Source organism: Mustela nigripes, chromosome 8, assembly GCF_022355385.1.
Source record: "Mustela nigripes isolate SB6536 chromosome 8, MUSNIG.SB6536, whole genome shotgun sequence".
Classification (NCBI taxonomy): domain Eukaryota; kingdom Metazoa; phylum Chordata; class Mammalia; order Carnivora; family Mustelidae; genus Mustela; species Mustela nigripes.
The window spans coordinates 13,586,906-13,602,594 of NC_081564.1; the positions used below are offsets into that span (position 1 = coordinate 13,586,906).

The 15,689-nt window shown below is 48.8% G+C and overlaps 1 protein-coding gene across 5 annotated transcripts in view; it reads right to left on the reverse strand.

Annotated features, from left to right (window-relative positions):
- KSR2 (kinase suppressor of ras 2) overlaps positions 1-15,689 on the reverse strand; it is a 403,625-nt gene that overhangs the window by 86,256 nt on the left and 301,680 nt on the right. For all 5 annotated transcript variants that reach the window (XM_059408527.1, XM_059408526.1, XM_059408528.1 and 2 more), the window contains one exon: positions 1,084-1,151. In XM_059408527.1, coding sequence (XP_059264510.1) covers positions 1,084-1,151 — 68 coding nt within the window. The remainder of the gene's footprint in view (positions 1-1,083; positions 1,152-15,689) is intronic.

The window sequence follows — 15,689 nt, forward strand, 5'->3', positions numbered from 1 at the left end:
AGGTGTGGTGAAAGAGGCAGGTTCCTCTTCAGTAGGTCTCCAGTGGGGCCAGAAACCATGTGTGTGGAACCACACAGCTCCCCAGGGATTTCCAGGTTATCAATACACAGACTGCACTTTGAATAGCAAAAGTTGGGGCCAGTGATACCCAAGAGAACTCTCAGCCACAAGGAGAGCGTTGGTTATCTGCACTGGCCAGTATGTAGCCACCGGTGGCCACTGAGCCCTTGAAATGTGGCTGGTGTGGCAGAGTCATTGAATTTTTACTTTTATTTCATTTAATCTAAATTTAAACAGTCAGATGTGGCTAGCAGCTGCTGTATTGAAGAGCACAGGCCTAGAGGGTCCCCTGGTGAATGAATTGCAATGTAGATAATGACAATGAGAGATAATTACCCCATGAGACAAGTCAGGGGAACTATTGTCAAGGTTGGACTGCCAGGTTTCCCGAGGAGATGCTTCCCACTGAGTCCTTGGGAGGCAGGGCAAAGCCTTTCCGTCCAGTCTTTCCTTTGCACTCAATTGGTCTTGCTTCCCCCACCACCACCACAGGGTAAAGGCTGGTAGTGGCTCTCCTAAGGGTAGCTGTTACCTCCCTAGGTGGACAGTTTGGCCCAGACACTCCCAGGGCCCCAGGGGACAGAACACAGATGGCCCAAATCCAGAGACCCAAGCCCGCCCCCTCCCCATGCCCACCTCTGCAGGGCCAAGTGATTGAGGAACACTCAGCCAGCACCCTTTCTACATGTGAAGGAAAAGCAATGAGATTGGGGGAGCGAGAGGAGAGTGGAAATTAGGAGAGCAGGCAGGAATGAGAGAAAAAGACTTTGGAAGGGGGAGATGAATCTGAGGGCTAAAGTAACAGAGAGACCATCAGAGGGGCAAGGAAGATGGAGAACAGGCACCAGAGATGGGTGAAGGAGACAGATGTCAGGAAGAAGAGTGTCAGAGGGCAAAAAATCAGGTAAGTATCAGGGGATTAAGAGGTACTCAGAAATGGCCTGGATGGGACAGCTATCTCCGAGGGTCTGCAAGAGCCCCCACCCCAGCCTACCCCTACGGTAGGAAGTGTTAAATACTTACCTCCTCGGTGGATGATCAGGAGATGACAGGGAGGGGCTTCTTTGGTGCATTTGTTGTGGCACTTTAACCTGAGAGAGAAAGAGAGACAAGGATGGAGAGATGGGTAGTGGATGGATGGATGGATGGATGGTTGGGTGGATGATTGGTTGGATGGATGGATGGGTGGATGGATGGATGGATGGATGGTTGGTTGGTTGGATGGATGGATGGGTGGTTGGGTGGGTGGGTAGATGAACGGATGGATGGATGGATGGATGGATGGGCAGACAGGTGGGTGGGTAGGTGGATGGATGGATGGAGAGATGGGTGGACAGAGGAATGGATGAGTAGAGGCAAGAGTGGGTGGAAGGCTGAGTGGGAGGAGGGATGGATAGATGAACAGGATGCCCTGATGGTTCAGAAAGCTCTGGAAGCTGTGAATACCAAAATATGAGATGAGATGGGGCAGCTAAAGTATCTCCTTGGCACCTAGGAAATTAACTCTGGATAAAGGCTATTGTCATTCCATTCTCTCAGGTCAGACTTGGGTGGTCCAGGTTGAGTAGCAACTCCTTCACCAACAGTGTCCACTTAGATGTTATGCTTTGAAAGATATCTTCGCCTTTCAGTCTGTACTTTTCTCTTTTTTATTTTAGGGAGAGTGAGAGTGCACGAGAGTGAGGGGATGGAGGGAGGGGCAGAGGGAGAGAGAGAGAGAGAAAGACTCTTAAGCAGACTCCAAGCCCAGCTCTGAGCTCGACACAGGGCTTGAACTCACGACCCTGAGATCATACCTGAGCCAAAATCAAGAGCTGGACACTTAAACAACTGAGCTATCCAGGCAATCCACAGTCTGCATTTTTTATCCTTATCATCATCATCACCCAATCCTAATAACAATCCCCTGTCTCCTTGCAGACTCGTCTGCCAGCCATTGTACTAAGCATGATACAAATGCTATGCTATTGGATCTTTATAAACACTTTACACAATGGATATTATCATCATTCCCATTTTACAGATGGAAAAACAGATTAACCAAGCTTTCCTGGCAGAAAACTTGGGTCGGTGGTGCCAAAGGTGGCCTCTCATTTGTCAAGCAACAGGTGACAGCTAACCAAGGCTTCCATTTAGGATGAAATTCATGAGAGGTATTCAGTTTCAGAGGTAAGAAGAGTTTAGAGTCAAAGTGTCCTCTTTTGAGAGAATGTCATCTTGTTCTTTCCCAAAGCCTGGCCAGGCTTCCAAAGGATAAAACAAAAAAACAAAACAAAACAAAAAAACCCAAAAAACCAAAAACCAAAACCAACTAACTGTGACCTGGCTTTGTCTTTTCCTTTTAGAGTATATATGTCCTTAGGAAATTCTTCCAAATTTCCATACCAATACACACTGTGGCAGACGCGATGGGTGTCCTGTCTGCACCCCTTTGTTCCCCTTACCATTTTTGTGCACGCCAGCCTGACTGCCGACAGCAGACTTTCTTGCCAGAAGGACCCTGCAGCCTGCTTAAAGGTTTCCCAATAACAAACTCCATCCAGAGAGGTGGAAGCTTTAGAAGCTCAAACTTCTTGCCCTCCAGGGACCTGATAGTTCTCTCTAACAGAATGACTTGAATGTCCAGCCACAGACTCCACTTGGACTCCCCCCCAGCCTCAGTGGTTTTCCAAGCAGAGTCCCAAGACCGGCAGCATGAGCACCAGTGGTCTCCGAACTTTTCAGGAGCGCAGCTTCTGGGGTAGGGATCCTAGATCTGATAGAAACGGAGACTCAGAGCTGAAATGCAGTCCCCTGTTTCAGCAAGCTCTCTCCCCGAGTCTGCTACGTGCTCAGGCGTGAGAACCACTGGTCTCGCTGATCGTTTGGGAATACCTATGCACATTTCCCGATTCCTCCTGTCTTCAGTCTGTGGTGGACCCAGTAGGGCCCTGGATTCCACTCTGAGATGGAAAAGTTGGACCTGGGGCCCCTAGGAGTGCAGAGGGGAAGCAAGGAGATATGTGGGCAGAAAGAACATTATTAGTCTATCTCCAAGTCACCTTCACTTTGACTGCATCTGGGAGAAGGCTTCTGGTGCTAACACATCTTTACATTTCTCTACCACATGCTACCACAGTACCAGATTTGGAAAGGCAACACTATCGACAGGAAATTTAATAAATTAATTTTTCCATCTGAACATCTTTTTTTCCTGGTTGCCACATATTCATGGAAGTGATGCTGATTTTCCACTCATGGTGATGGGATACACTTTCATCTTTAAATACATTTTTTAAAGATTTTATTTATTTATTTGACAGACAGAGATCACAAGTAGGCAGAGAGACAGGCGGAGAGAGAGGACGAAGCAGACTCCTGCTGAGCAGGGAGCCCGACATGGGGCTCGATCCCAGGACCCTGAGATCATGACCTGAGCTAAAGGTAGAGGCTTTTACCCACTGAGCCACCGAGGCGCCCCTCAATACATTTATTTGAGTTAAAAAGGTGGTAAGGCGTAAATAAATAAAAGTAGGGCTGCTATGCATATATGATAAAATCATGACAGGGAGGTGAATGAATGACTGAATTAGATTGGGACAAGCTGGCTTACATAACTTGGAATTGTCAGAAAGAGGGGACAGCTTTTGGCATCTGAGTCTAAGTTTTACTGGTTGAAAAACATTAAGAGGTCCTCCCGGTCACGGATGTCACAAAGACACTGTGACTTAGAGAAGAATAAGAACTTCCACTTACATGGTGCTGGTGAAGTACCAGCCATGCCCCCCGGGGCTTTACACAACTTATGTAATCCTTGTAACAATCCTAAACAGTAGCAACTATTGTCATCCCCATTTTACGGAGTGAAAAACCGAGGCTCGGCAAATTTGGATAACTTGCCAAAGGTCAAATAACCAGTAAGAGACAGAGGTCCCAAGCCCAGGTCTAACCAGCAGATGCAGATGCCTCCAAAACCTCCACTCTTCTTCGTTTACATCTTGGGGGTGGCAGTGAATGAACAAGAAGCTTTGGGTAACCAGCAAAATCAAAAGCTCCTCCTTTGAGATAAGCCTAAGATGTCACCTTGTTCTTCCCCCTACAGTTACCTGACTTCAGAAGGATAATAAAAATCCCACCTCACTGTAAATTGCTTTTTCTTTCTTTTTTTTTTTTTTAAGATTTTATTTATTTTGGGTTGCCTGGGTGGTTCAGTGGGTTAAAGCCTCTGTCTTCCGCTCAAGTTGTGATCCCAGCAGCCCTGCATCAGGCTTTCTGCTCAGTGGGGAGCCTGCTCCCCCACCCCCGGAACCGGCCTCTCTGCCTACTTATGATCTCTGTCTGTCAAATAAATAAATTAAAAGAAAAGATTTTATTTATTTATTTGAGAGAGAGAGGAGAGCATGAACAGGGGGAGGGGAGAGGGAGGTGCAGACTCTGCCCTGAGCAGGGAACCCAGTGCAGGGGCTGGATCCCAGGACCCTGGGATCGTGATCTGAGCTAAAGGCAGATGCTCAACTGAATGAGCCCCCCAGGCGCCCCCGTCTTTCTTTTCTAAGGCCCACAGACTGTCTGACCTACAGGAAGGTCCCAGCCCCCAGGGAGGACATGGATATTGCATCCACACTCCAGTGGGAAGCTCTGCTGGATGTACAACTAGCCTCTCCATCATTCTGCAAAACACTTAACTGGGGTCTGGGACAGGACAGGAGAAGCCGCTATGTTTATGGGGAAGGACAAACCACACGTAAACAAAGATCAGATCATCACAGGTGTGGTAAGGCGGAGGAAAAACATCATACAGGGAAACAGGATGGAGAGTATGGGAGTGGGAGGGGAAGAGCTTCCAGCCAGAGCTAAAGTGTGGGGGCAGGAACAAGCTTGCGGGTTCAGGGATCAGAGGTTAAAGGCTGGTCAGGCTGAAGTACAGAGAACAGCAAAGCCATAAAGACAAGAGGAAGGGGAGGAGGGCATGGGCAGGGCCCCCGGCAGCAGGGGCAAAGAGTCTGTATTCGATTCTGCAGGCACTGGGGGGCCACGGGCGGCTTGTGACAGCTGTGACAGGTCGGACTGATGCTTGGGAGGCCCCCAGCTGGGGAATCTGCTGATGCCAAATGAAAATGGAACCAAGAAGTATCTGTACTCATTCCTGTTTGAAATAGCTTCATTCCACCCTGGAAGCTTCCAGAAAGAAATTTTTCCTTTCTGCCTCTCCCGCCTACGAGTCTTCTCTAACAATCCCAGCTGGAAGGGTGACGTGCAGATGTGAAGAAGCTTGTTCGCTCTCGTGGGCAGCGCTATGCACGGGGGCAAGCAGCTTCATGTGACCTCTGGACCCCGCCCGAACCAGGACAAGGCAGGCCAAGCCTCCTGGGACCTCGGTCATCTCCTGCCTCCCCCTGGTGTTTTCCTCTCCAGGATCCCTTGTTGCCTGTCTTTTGCAGTTCTGGAAAAGCCTTCCTTCATCTCTGGCCAAAGGGTGGGAGATGGAATGCCTGCCCCTCCAGGCGGCATTTCAAAGGGCAGCCCCGGGGGATGGGGCCAAAGCCAGTGCTCCTGGAGAAAGGCCCAGAGAACTCTTTCATGCTAACGCACTTAACCCTTTGCATGGAGGCTGGTACGTCAAGAACTAGCGCCCGCATGTCCAGCACCTGCTAATCGAGTTGGCAGGATTAGCCTAGCGCTGAAATCACACAGACCCTGGAGGGCCGGAGATGAGGCTCTTGCACAATGCAGACACACCATGCCCCACTTACAAAGAATCGTTTTTTTTTTTTTTTTTTTTTCAGCAGGAAAAACGCAGGATTCCACTCAAAGGAGACTTTTCCTTTCACTGCCCACAGAAGAGCAAGCTAGGACCACACACTGTTAAAATCGACCACCTGCTTCCAAATTTGATGCCTCCCATCCCCCAGGCTTACCCTCTAATTCGGTCTGTGCTGGGAATGTGGGTTTTCGTCAAGGGCATGCTGACGACCCAGAACCACTCTAGGAGGAAGACACACTCTACTTCCCCAAATGAGTGATGTCTAGAAGCCTAGATTTTCCAGAACCCAGCATTCTACTCCCCTACCCCAACAAAAAGAGAAATGGGGTCCGGAGAGTATGGAGAAGGAATCTGGGTTCAAAGCCTGGCACTACCTCTTCCTGGCCGTGACGGCTTGGGGAAGTCCCTGACCTATTCTGAGCGACAGTTTCTTCATCTGTAAAATGGGGACAATCATAGCACCTGTATTTACAGGGAAACACAGTATCTGTAGTTGCAGAGAAGACTGACCACATGAGGCGGGCAGGGTGCCCAGGGCAACTGCTTGAAGTAGCAGGTAACTGTCATTTTGTTACTGTTGCGAGTTTGTGCATAGCTTTCCACTCAAGCCCCTAAGACCTTGCCTCTTGCTGAATTGTGGGCTCGCTGCAATGCCTGGAGATCTGAAACACCCATGGGTGGAAGCTGGTTGAGGACTATCCTAGGGTCCTCTCCCTTGGATGGGACAAGTCAGTGGTATGCAGATGTAGGACTGGACCTCAGCTGCCCAGAGCCCTTACCTGCCCTACGAGGCACCCAGGACTGGCTGCCTTCCCCTCCCTGTCTCTCTCCCCTCCTCCCCTGCTGGTATGGCCTGGATCGTGTCTCAAATAAACCACCTGCCCTTAAATCCTTGTTCTGAGGTCTTTAGAAAGACAGGAGCCCAGCCAGGGCACTATGATGGTTCAAAACCCAACGTGGCCCGTCCCAAAGCTCTCACACCAACCCCAAGCCCTCTCTGCAAGTTGTCCCTTGTGTGTCCTCAGCACACATCCCTTCATGAACGTGGTTCTCCAGATGCTCCATTCCACCCAGAGGAAAGGAAGGGGGACTTCCCACACAAAGCCCCCATCAAACGTGGCCGGGAGGCGCTCCGTGAATTAGCATGGTAGATCTGAACAAGGCCTGACAGCAAACAAAGGTCAGATGTGTTTCCAGAAGTGGGCAGAAGCCTGGGCTTCTGAGGCAGGCCAGCCTAAGCCTGAATCGCAGTCCTGTCCTTCACACACCCCGGGGAACTCCATGTGCCCTGTGGAGCTCTGGGCTTCTCATCGGCAAAAGTGTGGTGAGAATCTAACGAGCAAATGCCTGAATGGGGCCCTCTGAGGCAGCAAATAGGTCAACATTTCTCTAGGCAGGGTAAAACGCACGGGAGTGGACACACAGAATGCCATGGGAACCTCCTACAGCCCGGAAACTTGGAAAGGGCTCATTTAAAAACTTTTCCTTGAAGGGGCTTACACCTCCTTTTTTTTTTAAACATTCAAAGCTAATAGGATAAGCTTCAGCTATCGAGAAAAGTTGCTTACATGGAGTATCTCGTTCCCCAAAGGAGCTGCTGGCTAAATGAGACATCCTCTCCCTCTGAAAGTTAAATATGTGCCTTTATCTGGAGGGCAAGATCTGGGTCTTCCTCATTTTGTAGGGGCCGTTCCTGTTCCCCTTTCAGTGCCTGGTCTGTGCCTGGTGCATAAAAATGCCAAATAAATACTACAGACAGGGAAGGGCAGAGAAGGACAGACAGAGCAAGGAAAGGCAGAAGGGAAAGCCATCACATGCCACTGGTGTATGGCATTGAATCGTCTCTGTCAAAAGGCTTCTTGAAATGATTCCTGCTTTTTTACAAATGATATCCCCTGCTGCTTATGAAATGCAGGTGTGTCCCTGTCGGTGTCCCCTTCTCGCTGCCCTCCCTCCCAACCCCCGTTGCGAGGACAGGACAGGGTTTGGGCTAGAAGAACACCAGACTTGCATGGACCTCACGGGGGAACTGTGGGGGACATATGTCCCCTTTATGAGCAGTTTTGTTGTTTCCTTAATGTCATGTCCCCCAGCAGCCCTATGGGGCAGATGTGACCCCAGAGCCTGTGTGACCCGGGGATCAGGATGTTAGTTTTCCCTGAAGAGGTGGGCTAGACTCCTGCCTGTGAACACAGTCCTTCATCCATTTCAATGGTTCACTGAGCTACTGTAATCAATTTAGGAGAAGCTGGCTCCAAGCAGCCCAACCCGCCTTTCTCTGGTGCATACCAGCTTGCTTCGCAATCCCTCTGAGCAGGACACAGTCTTTCCTTCCTGAGGGCCAGTGGTGTGTTTTAACAACCCAGCCCCCAACCTCGGGCCAGGTGTTCTTACATAACCTGTTTGCTCTGAACAACAGTGCCATGAAGGGTGGATACCATCACGTCCATTTCAAAGTTAGGAAGACTGAGGCTCCATAAGCAGCCTGATCATACAGACAGTAAAGGGCAGAGTGAGAATCATTCACTCATTCATGCTCCTGAACATGACTGTCTTCCCTCTTTGTGCCAGGGGCTCTGTGAGGTCCTGGCCATGTGTCATAAGACAGGGACAGAATTCTCTCTTCAATCATCTCTCTTGCAAACATTTAGCATGGAGCTCACCAACCAGGTATGTGAACCCACCTCTCACTATTTTAAGCATGAACACCTCTCCTCGGCTGCCTCTGAGTGGATGTGACCTGGCTCTTGGGGCCTTGGGTTGGCAAGAACCCCTTTCTTTCCAGAAGTAACTTTGCAGGTCTATGGCACAAACAATATTTACTGAATGCTTTCTATGTGCCAAGTACATATGTGCTAGCTCTGGACATACAAAGAATGAACAACACGGACAGAGCCCTACCCTCAACCAGTTTAAAGTCTGTCAGAGAGACAGGCAGGTATGCTGCCCAACACATCCTAGTTATGTGATACAATATGACAGTAGAGGATAGGGTGTAGCACTTTGGACCTGAGAGAAGTCCCGGAGGGCTTCCTGTAGGAAGTGGCAACTGAGCTGAGACCGAAGGATAAATGCGCAAGTGCGTAAATTCGGCTATATCCGAGTTATATATCCAAATGTGTATATCCAAATATAGCCAAAGTGCGCAAGAGAGATCCAGGCAGGAGCAAAAAAAGGCAGTTCAAAGATGTGCTGATTGATATGCATGTGGCCCGCCCGAGGGGTAGACATCTCAATGTAGCTAGAGGTCTGGGTGTGAGGAGGGACACAGTGAGAGGGCTGGAAGGACCAATGAGCAAGGGATGCCATTTAGCCTCGTGAGCCCGGATTTGCCCTGAGAGCAAGAGAGAACCAAGGAAGGATTTTAAACAGGGAGGTGAAGGCTAGATCAGCATTTTGGAAAGCCCCCCTCTGGCAGCAGATAGCTAAAATTAAAGGGCATCGCTCACTCATTATCTCTCTGACTTCCTCCCTCTGTTTTCTTTTTCCCAGCTCACAGCATTAAGAGTTCCTCAAGGCTTCCTGCACAATCACCAAACCAAATCATTGCCCCCTTTCCCATGGGGCTTGTTTTGTTGAATACCCCAACCAAACAGTTTTGTTTCATCCTGGTTCCCTTGCGGTCTCTCATTTGGGTTGATGCTTCTAGAAATGCCCCCATATGCTCTCAGTGGAGGATATCCTCAGTGGAGGATAAAACACTTCTTCCCCTCCCTGCTGACAACTCAGTGAGGCTGAGCTCTTTGGCCCAAGACTGGGTTAGGGAAAACCACCACAACAGAAATGAACAAGGTTGGAGGGGAATATTAATGTATAAATCATACTGGAAATGTCAGCCAAATAATGAACAATGATTAGAAAACCCGGCACTTTTCTCCATAGGAGGATATAGTGCAGGACAGCTGTGCATTTATTAGCTGTTGGAGATGTCCCCCTTCTCATCTCGCAACTTCTGCCAAGAGAGGAGAGAGTGACCCCAGAGTCTTCTTGGCTCCCAGGCCCCAGAGGTGCTCATCCAAACACAAAGACCAGTTGGCCATCTTTCAATTCAAGAGATGGGGAGAGGGTAGCCAGCTGCGGGAAAGAGGATGAAAAGATGATCAGCTCCGGTCCAGGATCTGGTTGAGAACATTCTGCCTCGGGGCTAGCCTTTGTGGCTGGCCTACTGTGTGACAGGCCCTTTGCAAAATGCTTAAGAATCTGGGATCTCGAATCATAGAGGTGGTTTGATGAGCAGATCTACCTACTGGGAGACTCTGGCTTTACTCCTGAAGACCAGCGTTTCCTCATCTGTAAAATGATGGTGAACAGACCCTACCTTCCACGATTGTTGCAAGGATTACATGAGATCATGCATAAAAGTGTTCAGCAAAATGTCCCGCATTTAGTACGCCCTCAACACATGTTACCATGGACGCCATCATCATCCCATTCAATGCCCACCTCGGCAACCAGTAGACTCACAATCCCCCTTCCCATACAACTGTAACTGGATGCAAAGTTTTGCATGTACTAGGTAAAAACTCATAAAAGGGAACACGAATTCCCATTATGATCGTTGCGAAACACAGAAATGTTTCTATTAATGGAAAAGTAAGTCTGGGCTTTAAGCTGGTGATCTCTGAAACGCAAGCTCGTAATTATATCCTGCCAATATCCTGTGTGTCGAGCAAATTCCTGAGGCTTTCAGGAGCCTTGCAGCAGCTGTGACATCAGTGCTGATCACCTCCCCAGTGTTTCCAGGGTTCGGAAAATTAGTGCAGCCAGTGGCTCAAACCAACCATGGCTTACTTTTTCCTCTTAGCTAGCTCATCACCTGTGGCCGGAGTCGCTGTACAAAGCCAGGACGTTTTCAGATCAAACATTATGTTTTGAGGCAAAAACTCAGGTTAGAAGATGCTACAGGGCAAGACAGGAACTGAGAAGAGCGGAAAATCCAAGTGACTAGGTCCAGTAATGGAGCAAAACTGGATAAAGTAGTGCACGGCTCTTTTAAATAAAAATTAGTAAAGTGACAGCTTACAGAAAAAGAAGTGGAAAGCATGTCCAGCCGGGCTGCTGGGGAGGTACAGAAAGGGCATGCAAACAATGGAACAAATCGGAAATCCTGTGCTGCTTAACTCAGTTTTCCAAGCTCACTCTTGACCTTTCCAAGAAAATACTTATGGGTCTCACCCCTCCAGAAGCAGGCAGTGACCTAGTTTGGAGCACATGAAGTGCCTTTATTTGCAGAGCTCTGCCCCGACCCACCTAGGTCCTCTGTGACATGGGACTTTCAGTGCTAAATCCCAGGCAAACCGAGATGTTTGATCACTCTGTTGAATATTTCAGTAATGGTATTCTAACGCTGACACTTCAGAACTGAATGATGTGTGCCTCAGTCACACTGGTTGGCGGTGACTGATTCATTACATAAACCAGCTGTTTTCCACCAAGGGTAACTTTGCTCCCCCTGGGGAGATCTGGGAAAGTCTGGGGACACTTCTGGTTGTCACAACAGGGATGGGGTGTGTATCTGTGTGTGTGTGTGTGTTTGTGTTGCAGGGTTGCTCCTGGCTTCTGGTGAGTGGAGGCCAGCCATGCTGCTCAGGATCCTGCAAAGTCCAGGACAGCCACCCAGACCAAGAATTATTTGGGCCCAAATTTCAACAGTGCTGAGGTTGAGAAACCCTGATGTAAATGCTTGAACATGTCCCCCAAGAAGTGGGATGGTTTGGAAAATCCCAAAAGACCAATGGGGAACAAGTACTACAGAAAAGAAGGGAAGGTGCTGAATTTTCCAGAACTTGAACCTCACATCAACCCACGGAGGGGATTTAGCGAGTAGGTTTCTCTTCCCACCTTGCATTAACAGAAAATCAGTTTCTACAACTAAATAAATGCTGAATGATTTATTGAAAGATTCTGATTGGAGGGAATCCCCAAGCCATTAATGTGATTGGTGCATTCACATCACATGAGTGGTTCAGCCTCATTTTACATCAGAGAGGTTTAGAAACTTCCCTAGAATCACACAGCTGGGAAGTGGAAGAGCCAGGACCCAAACTCAGCTCCCTCTGGCTCCAGGGTGTGGATCCTGCTGTCGTTTTATGGTAAGACAACAACGCTGGGTTCCCTAGATGCGGGTCCTAAGATGGGTGTTCTCCTGAGCGATAGATGGAAGTTCTCCAAGAGAGGCCGATTCCATTGTAGGGGGAGCAGAACAGGAAATGGGGGAGAAGCTAAGCTAAGATGTGGTTTCAAGTGACTCTGGTCTCAGCTTGATCCGTCTGGAGCTCTGGACCATGAATTGGATCACAGAGGGTGTCTGCCCTGAGGCAAGCTAGCTGGCCTACTGTATACCTACCCCAGTGAGTGCCTGGCTCTGAGCCAGTGGGGGAGGGGGAGGATCCCCGCCCCCCCCCAACAGGCACCTCGGGGTGAGGCAGCTGCAATTCCCCAAGAGCAAACCTCCAGTGGAGGGCTCAGGTTTGAGATGTTAGTAGCGTCCACAGCCACTGGTAAATGAGGTCCCTGGATATACATCCAGACATACATGGGTAGGGGAAGGCGGTGCTCTGTGGTCACTGACTTCATCATCCTGTCTTCAAAGTAGAGGAGTGAGTACTCCTTCATGGTCTTCGAGAAAAATGAGTCATAGCATCTACAATGCATTCTGACACCCAAGCCCCTCCTGTCTCGGACTGTGAGAGCAGGTGACTTGGAGAACATCAGAACCCCTGGCTTCTGCCTTGCACTCGACTGTCAGAAGGAAAGGCCACCCTGACAACAGCACTGTTCTCCCCAAGGCCTTGGGCGACTCCCTCCAGCAAGATGACAGCTCCAGCTCCCGAGGAATGGGGCTGGAGGGGGAGTGAGCAGTCCTTACTACCCAGGCCTGGGGCTCCAGGTAACAGCGCCCACGAGTCAGAGTGGCAGGGCCCGGTACTGCAGCTGCTGGCAGAATCAGCGGTCTCTGGACCAAGCCCCCTGCCAGGTACAAGCAACTGCAAAATATGCTCAAGTTCTTCTGAGTCCTGATCCAAGCTTTGCCCATGCTGTGTCCTTGCCCAGAACACCCTTCCCCCTGCTTCACTTGGCTAAGTCCCACTCCTCCCTCAAGACTTCAAAGGCCTCCGGGAGGGCCTCCCCTGATGCGCATCAGGTATCTCCCACCCCCATCCTCCCTCTGGAGTAATAATTAACCTACTGGTTCACCCCCACCCTAATTCTAGACCCCTGTTCCTCACTTAGGCTGCAGTGCAAATCTGACCCCTCTGAGAGGCTTATTAAAAATGCAGGTTTCTAGGCCCTATCTCCAGCATCTGGGCCAGGAAGTCTTGGGAGGGGCTCAGGTGGGACAATTTTAAGCAGCCATGTCTCTGACAATGCTGACCCAACCAGAACCACAGCACACTCTAAAAACAGAGTGGGGGGAAAGGGGTTACAACACACACAGGAGACAGACAATTCAAATGCTTCTCCAATGACAGTTTTGAAAGATGTCCCCTCCTTTCCATACCCAGTCCCTGCAGTTAAAAACAAAAAACAAACGAACAAACAAACAAAACGCTTGGTTCAAACTCAAGTTTCCTAGAGCACAAGCCACCCGAATTCACCACCGAGCACTTTTCCTGCAAGAAATGCAGATAGGAGTGGCCAGGTTTCCAAGGATCCAGACCTCGGTTCTGCAGAAACCTGTGGAAAGACCTGGAGAAGGAGGAAAGCTGCAGATAACGCACGAATGAGAGCTGGGAAACCCATCAGCATCTTCCTGCAGCTGAATCCACAGTCATCAGACAATACGGGGATTGTGCTGACATCCGACCACTTAGAACGAAACTCCATTCCGCGCTCATGAACCTATTAGATGAAAAGTCCTCAATTTAGATAACTGCAAATTGCTTTCTGAGCATAATTTCCTATTAGTTTGCTAATCTCTCTATTCAGAACGCCAACAAGACAGCTGATGATAATTCCGGAGGAAGTGGCCATTAAGCCGAAGGAGGAGGAGAGGGGGTTAGACATTCGCGAGTATCCTGGCTTCCTGGGTAGGGGGGGTACCCCAAAATTAATCCATAAATTTAGTAACAGTATTTGCTTTCATGTATGATGTTCTTATAATACACCAGGTACCGGGGGCTGAGCTTTTTACCTTACTTACCCCACTTAGGGTTTTGGGGGGCTTTTTGGGTTTTTTTGTGTGTTTGTGGTTTGTTTTCTTTTTTTAACAATCTAGTGAGGGAGATATTATTTTCCTCTTTTGACAGAAGAGGAAATGGGGCTCAGAAGTGGTCACATGACTGTTAGTGGAGTCAGGATTCAAATACAGGTGTATGCATGTGACCTACAACCCCGGATTCCAATCATGCCTTATCTTTTGGCTTATCACACAAATACTTACTGGATGAGATGATGATGAACAAGACTCAAGTTTACAGAATGAGGCCAAGAGATGAAATAACATAGAAGCCTAAAAAATAGTTAGCAAAGATTGACCCATCTATAAAAACAAAAACAAAACAAAAACAAAAACAAGAAAAAAACCAACCAACCAAACAAAAAACACACAAAAACCCAAAACAAAACAAAACAAAAAACAAACAAAAAGCCGCCGCTACCACCAACAAACAAAAAAACAACAAAACCCAAAAAGCAAAACTCACCTACTGAAATGTCAGGCTGGAGAATAAAGTTTGATTTTGTCAAATTGCTACTTTTATGTAGAGCAGTGGTTCTCAAAATGCGGTCCCAGGACCAGCAGCACCAATGTCACCTGGGAACTTAGCAGAAATGCAAATTCTGGGGCTCCACCCCAGGCCTGCTACATTGGAGACTCTGGGGCAGGCCTAGGAATCTGTGTTTTAACAAACCCTCCAGGGGATTCTGATGTCCACTTGAGTTTGAGACCCCTGATCTAGACAAAGAAAATCAGCTCTACAAGGAATTTGGAGATCACTCAGAGCAGTGCTTCCCCAACCTTAATGTGTACAAGAATCACTTGAATAATCTTAAAATGATACCACAGGTCTGGGCAAGGTCTGAGTGTCTGCATTTCTAACCAGCTCCCAGGTGATGCTGATGCTGCTGGTCCAGGGACCACACGTGGAGACACATGGGTCCAATCCAATCCTTCACCCAGCAGGTTTCTGGCAATAACAGAACCACCAATGCTCTAGGTTTCAGGGCGGGGGTAGGGGGAGGCACTGTCTTCAGGGCAGATTGAAACTCACACCTCTGGGATGCTTTAGGACAACAGGAAATGACTTGTGCCACAGACTACTACTTTTCCCAAGTTCCCATTGGAGTGTGAGATCTCCCCTGGGCACTTTAATTCAAAGCCTAGCCCTTCCCCCAGCCCATCCTTACTCCCCTCCCTGCTTTGTTCTCCTTTGCACTTAGCATCCTCTGAACATAAAGAATGACCTATTTCGTAGGTTTGTTGACTGTCCTTCCACTCCCCTGGCATTGTACGTTCCCCAAGGGCAGCGCTTTTGTGTGTTTTAGTTACTGTGATTTCCCTTCAGCCTAGAACCGTGCCTGGATTATAGTAGGTGCTCAATAAAGAGCTGAGCAAATGAACACCCCCCCCCCCCCCAAAAAAGCTGCTTCCTGGTTCTTGGTGCCACTGCTCTGCACTGTCATCTATCATGGCTCTTTACGCACACACTTCGGTTCTACCGAAATTCATTTCTCTATAGGTACATCTTTCCCAAGTTCTGTTGCAGCTAGACAAGCACAAAATTGCTGTAGTTACACAAATGTCAAAAAACTGGAAGCATACCGGACCTTTGGAGCAACTACAGGCTCTGCTTCCACCGTTCTGGAAGCTTCTCTAAGAGCTGAGCAAATTGGTGAGATCAACAGTGCAATCCAACCTCGGTTGAATTCTGCTTCTTACACCCCA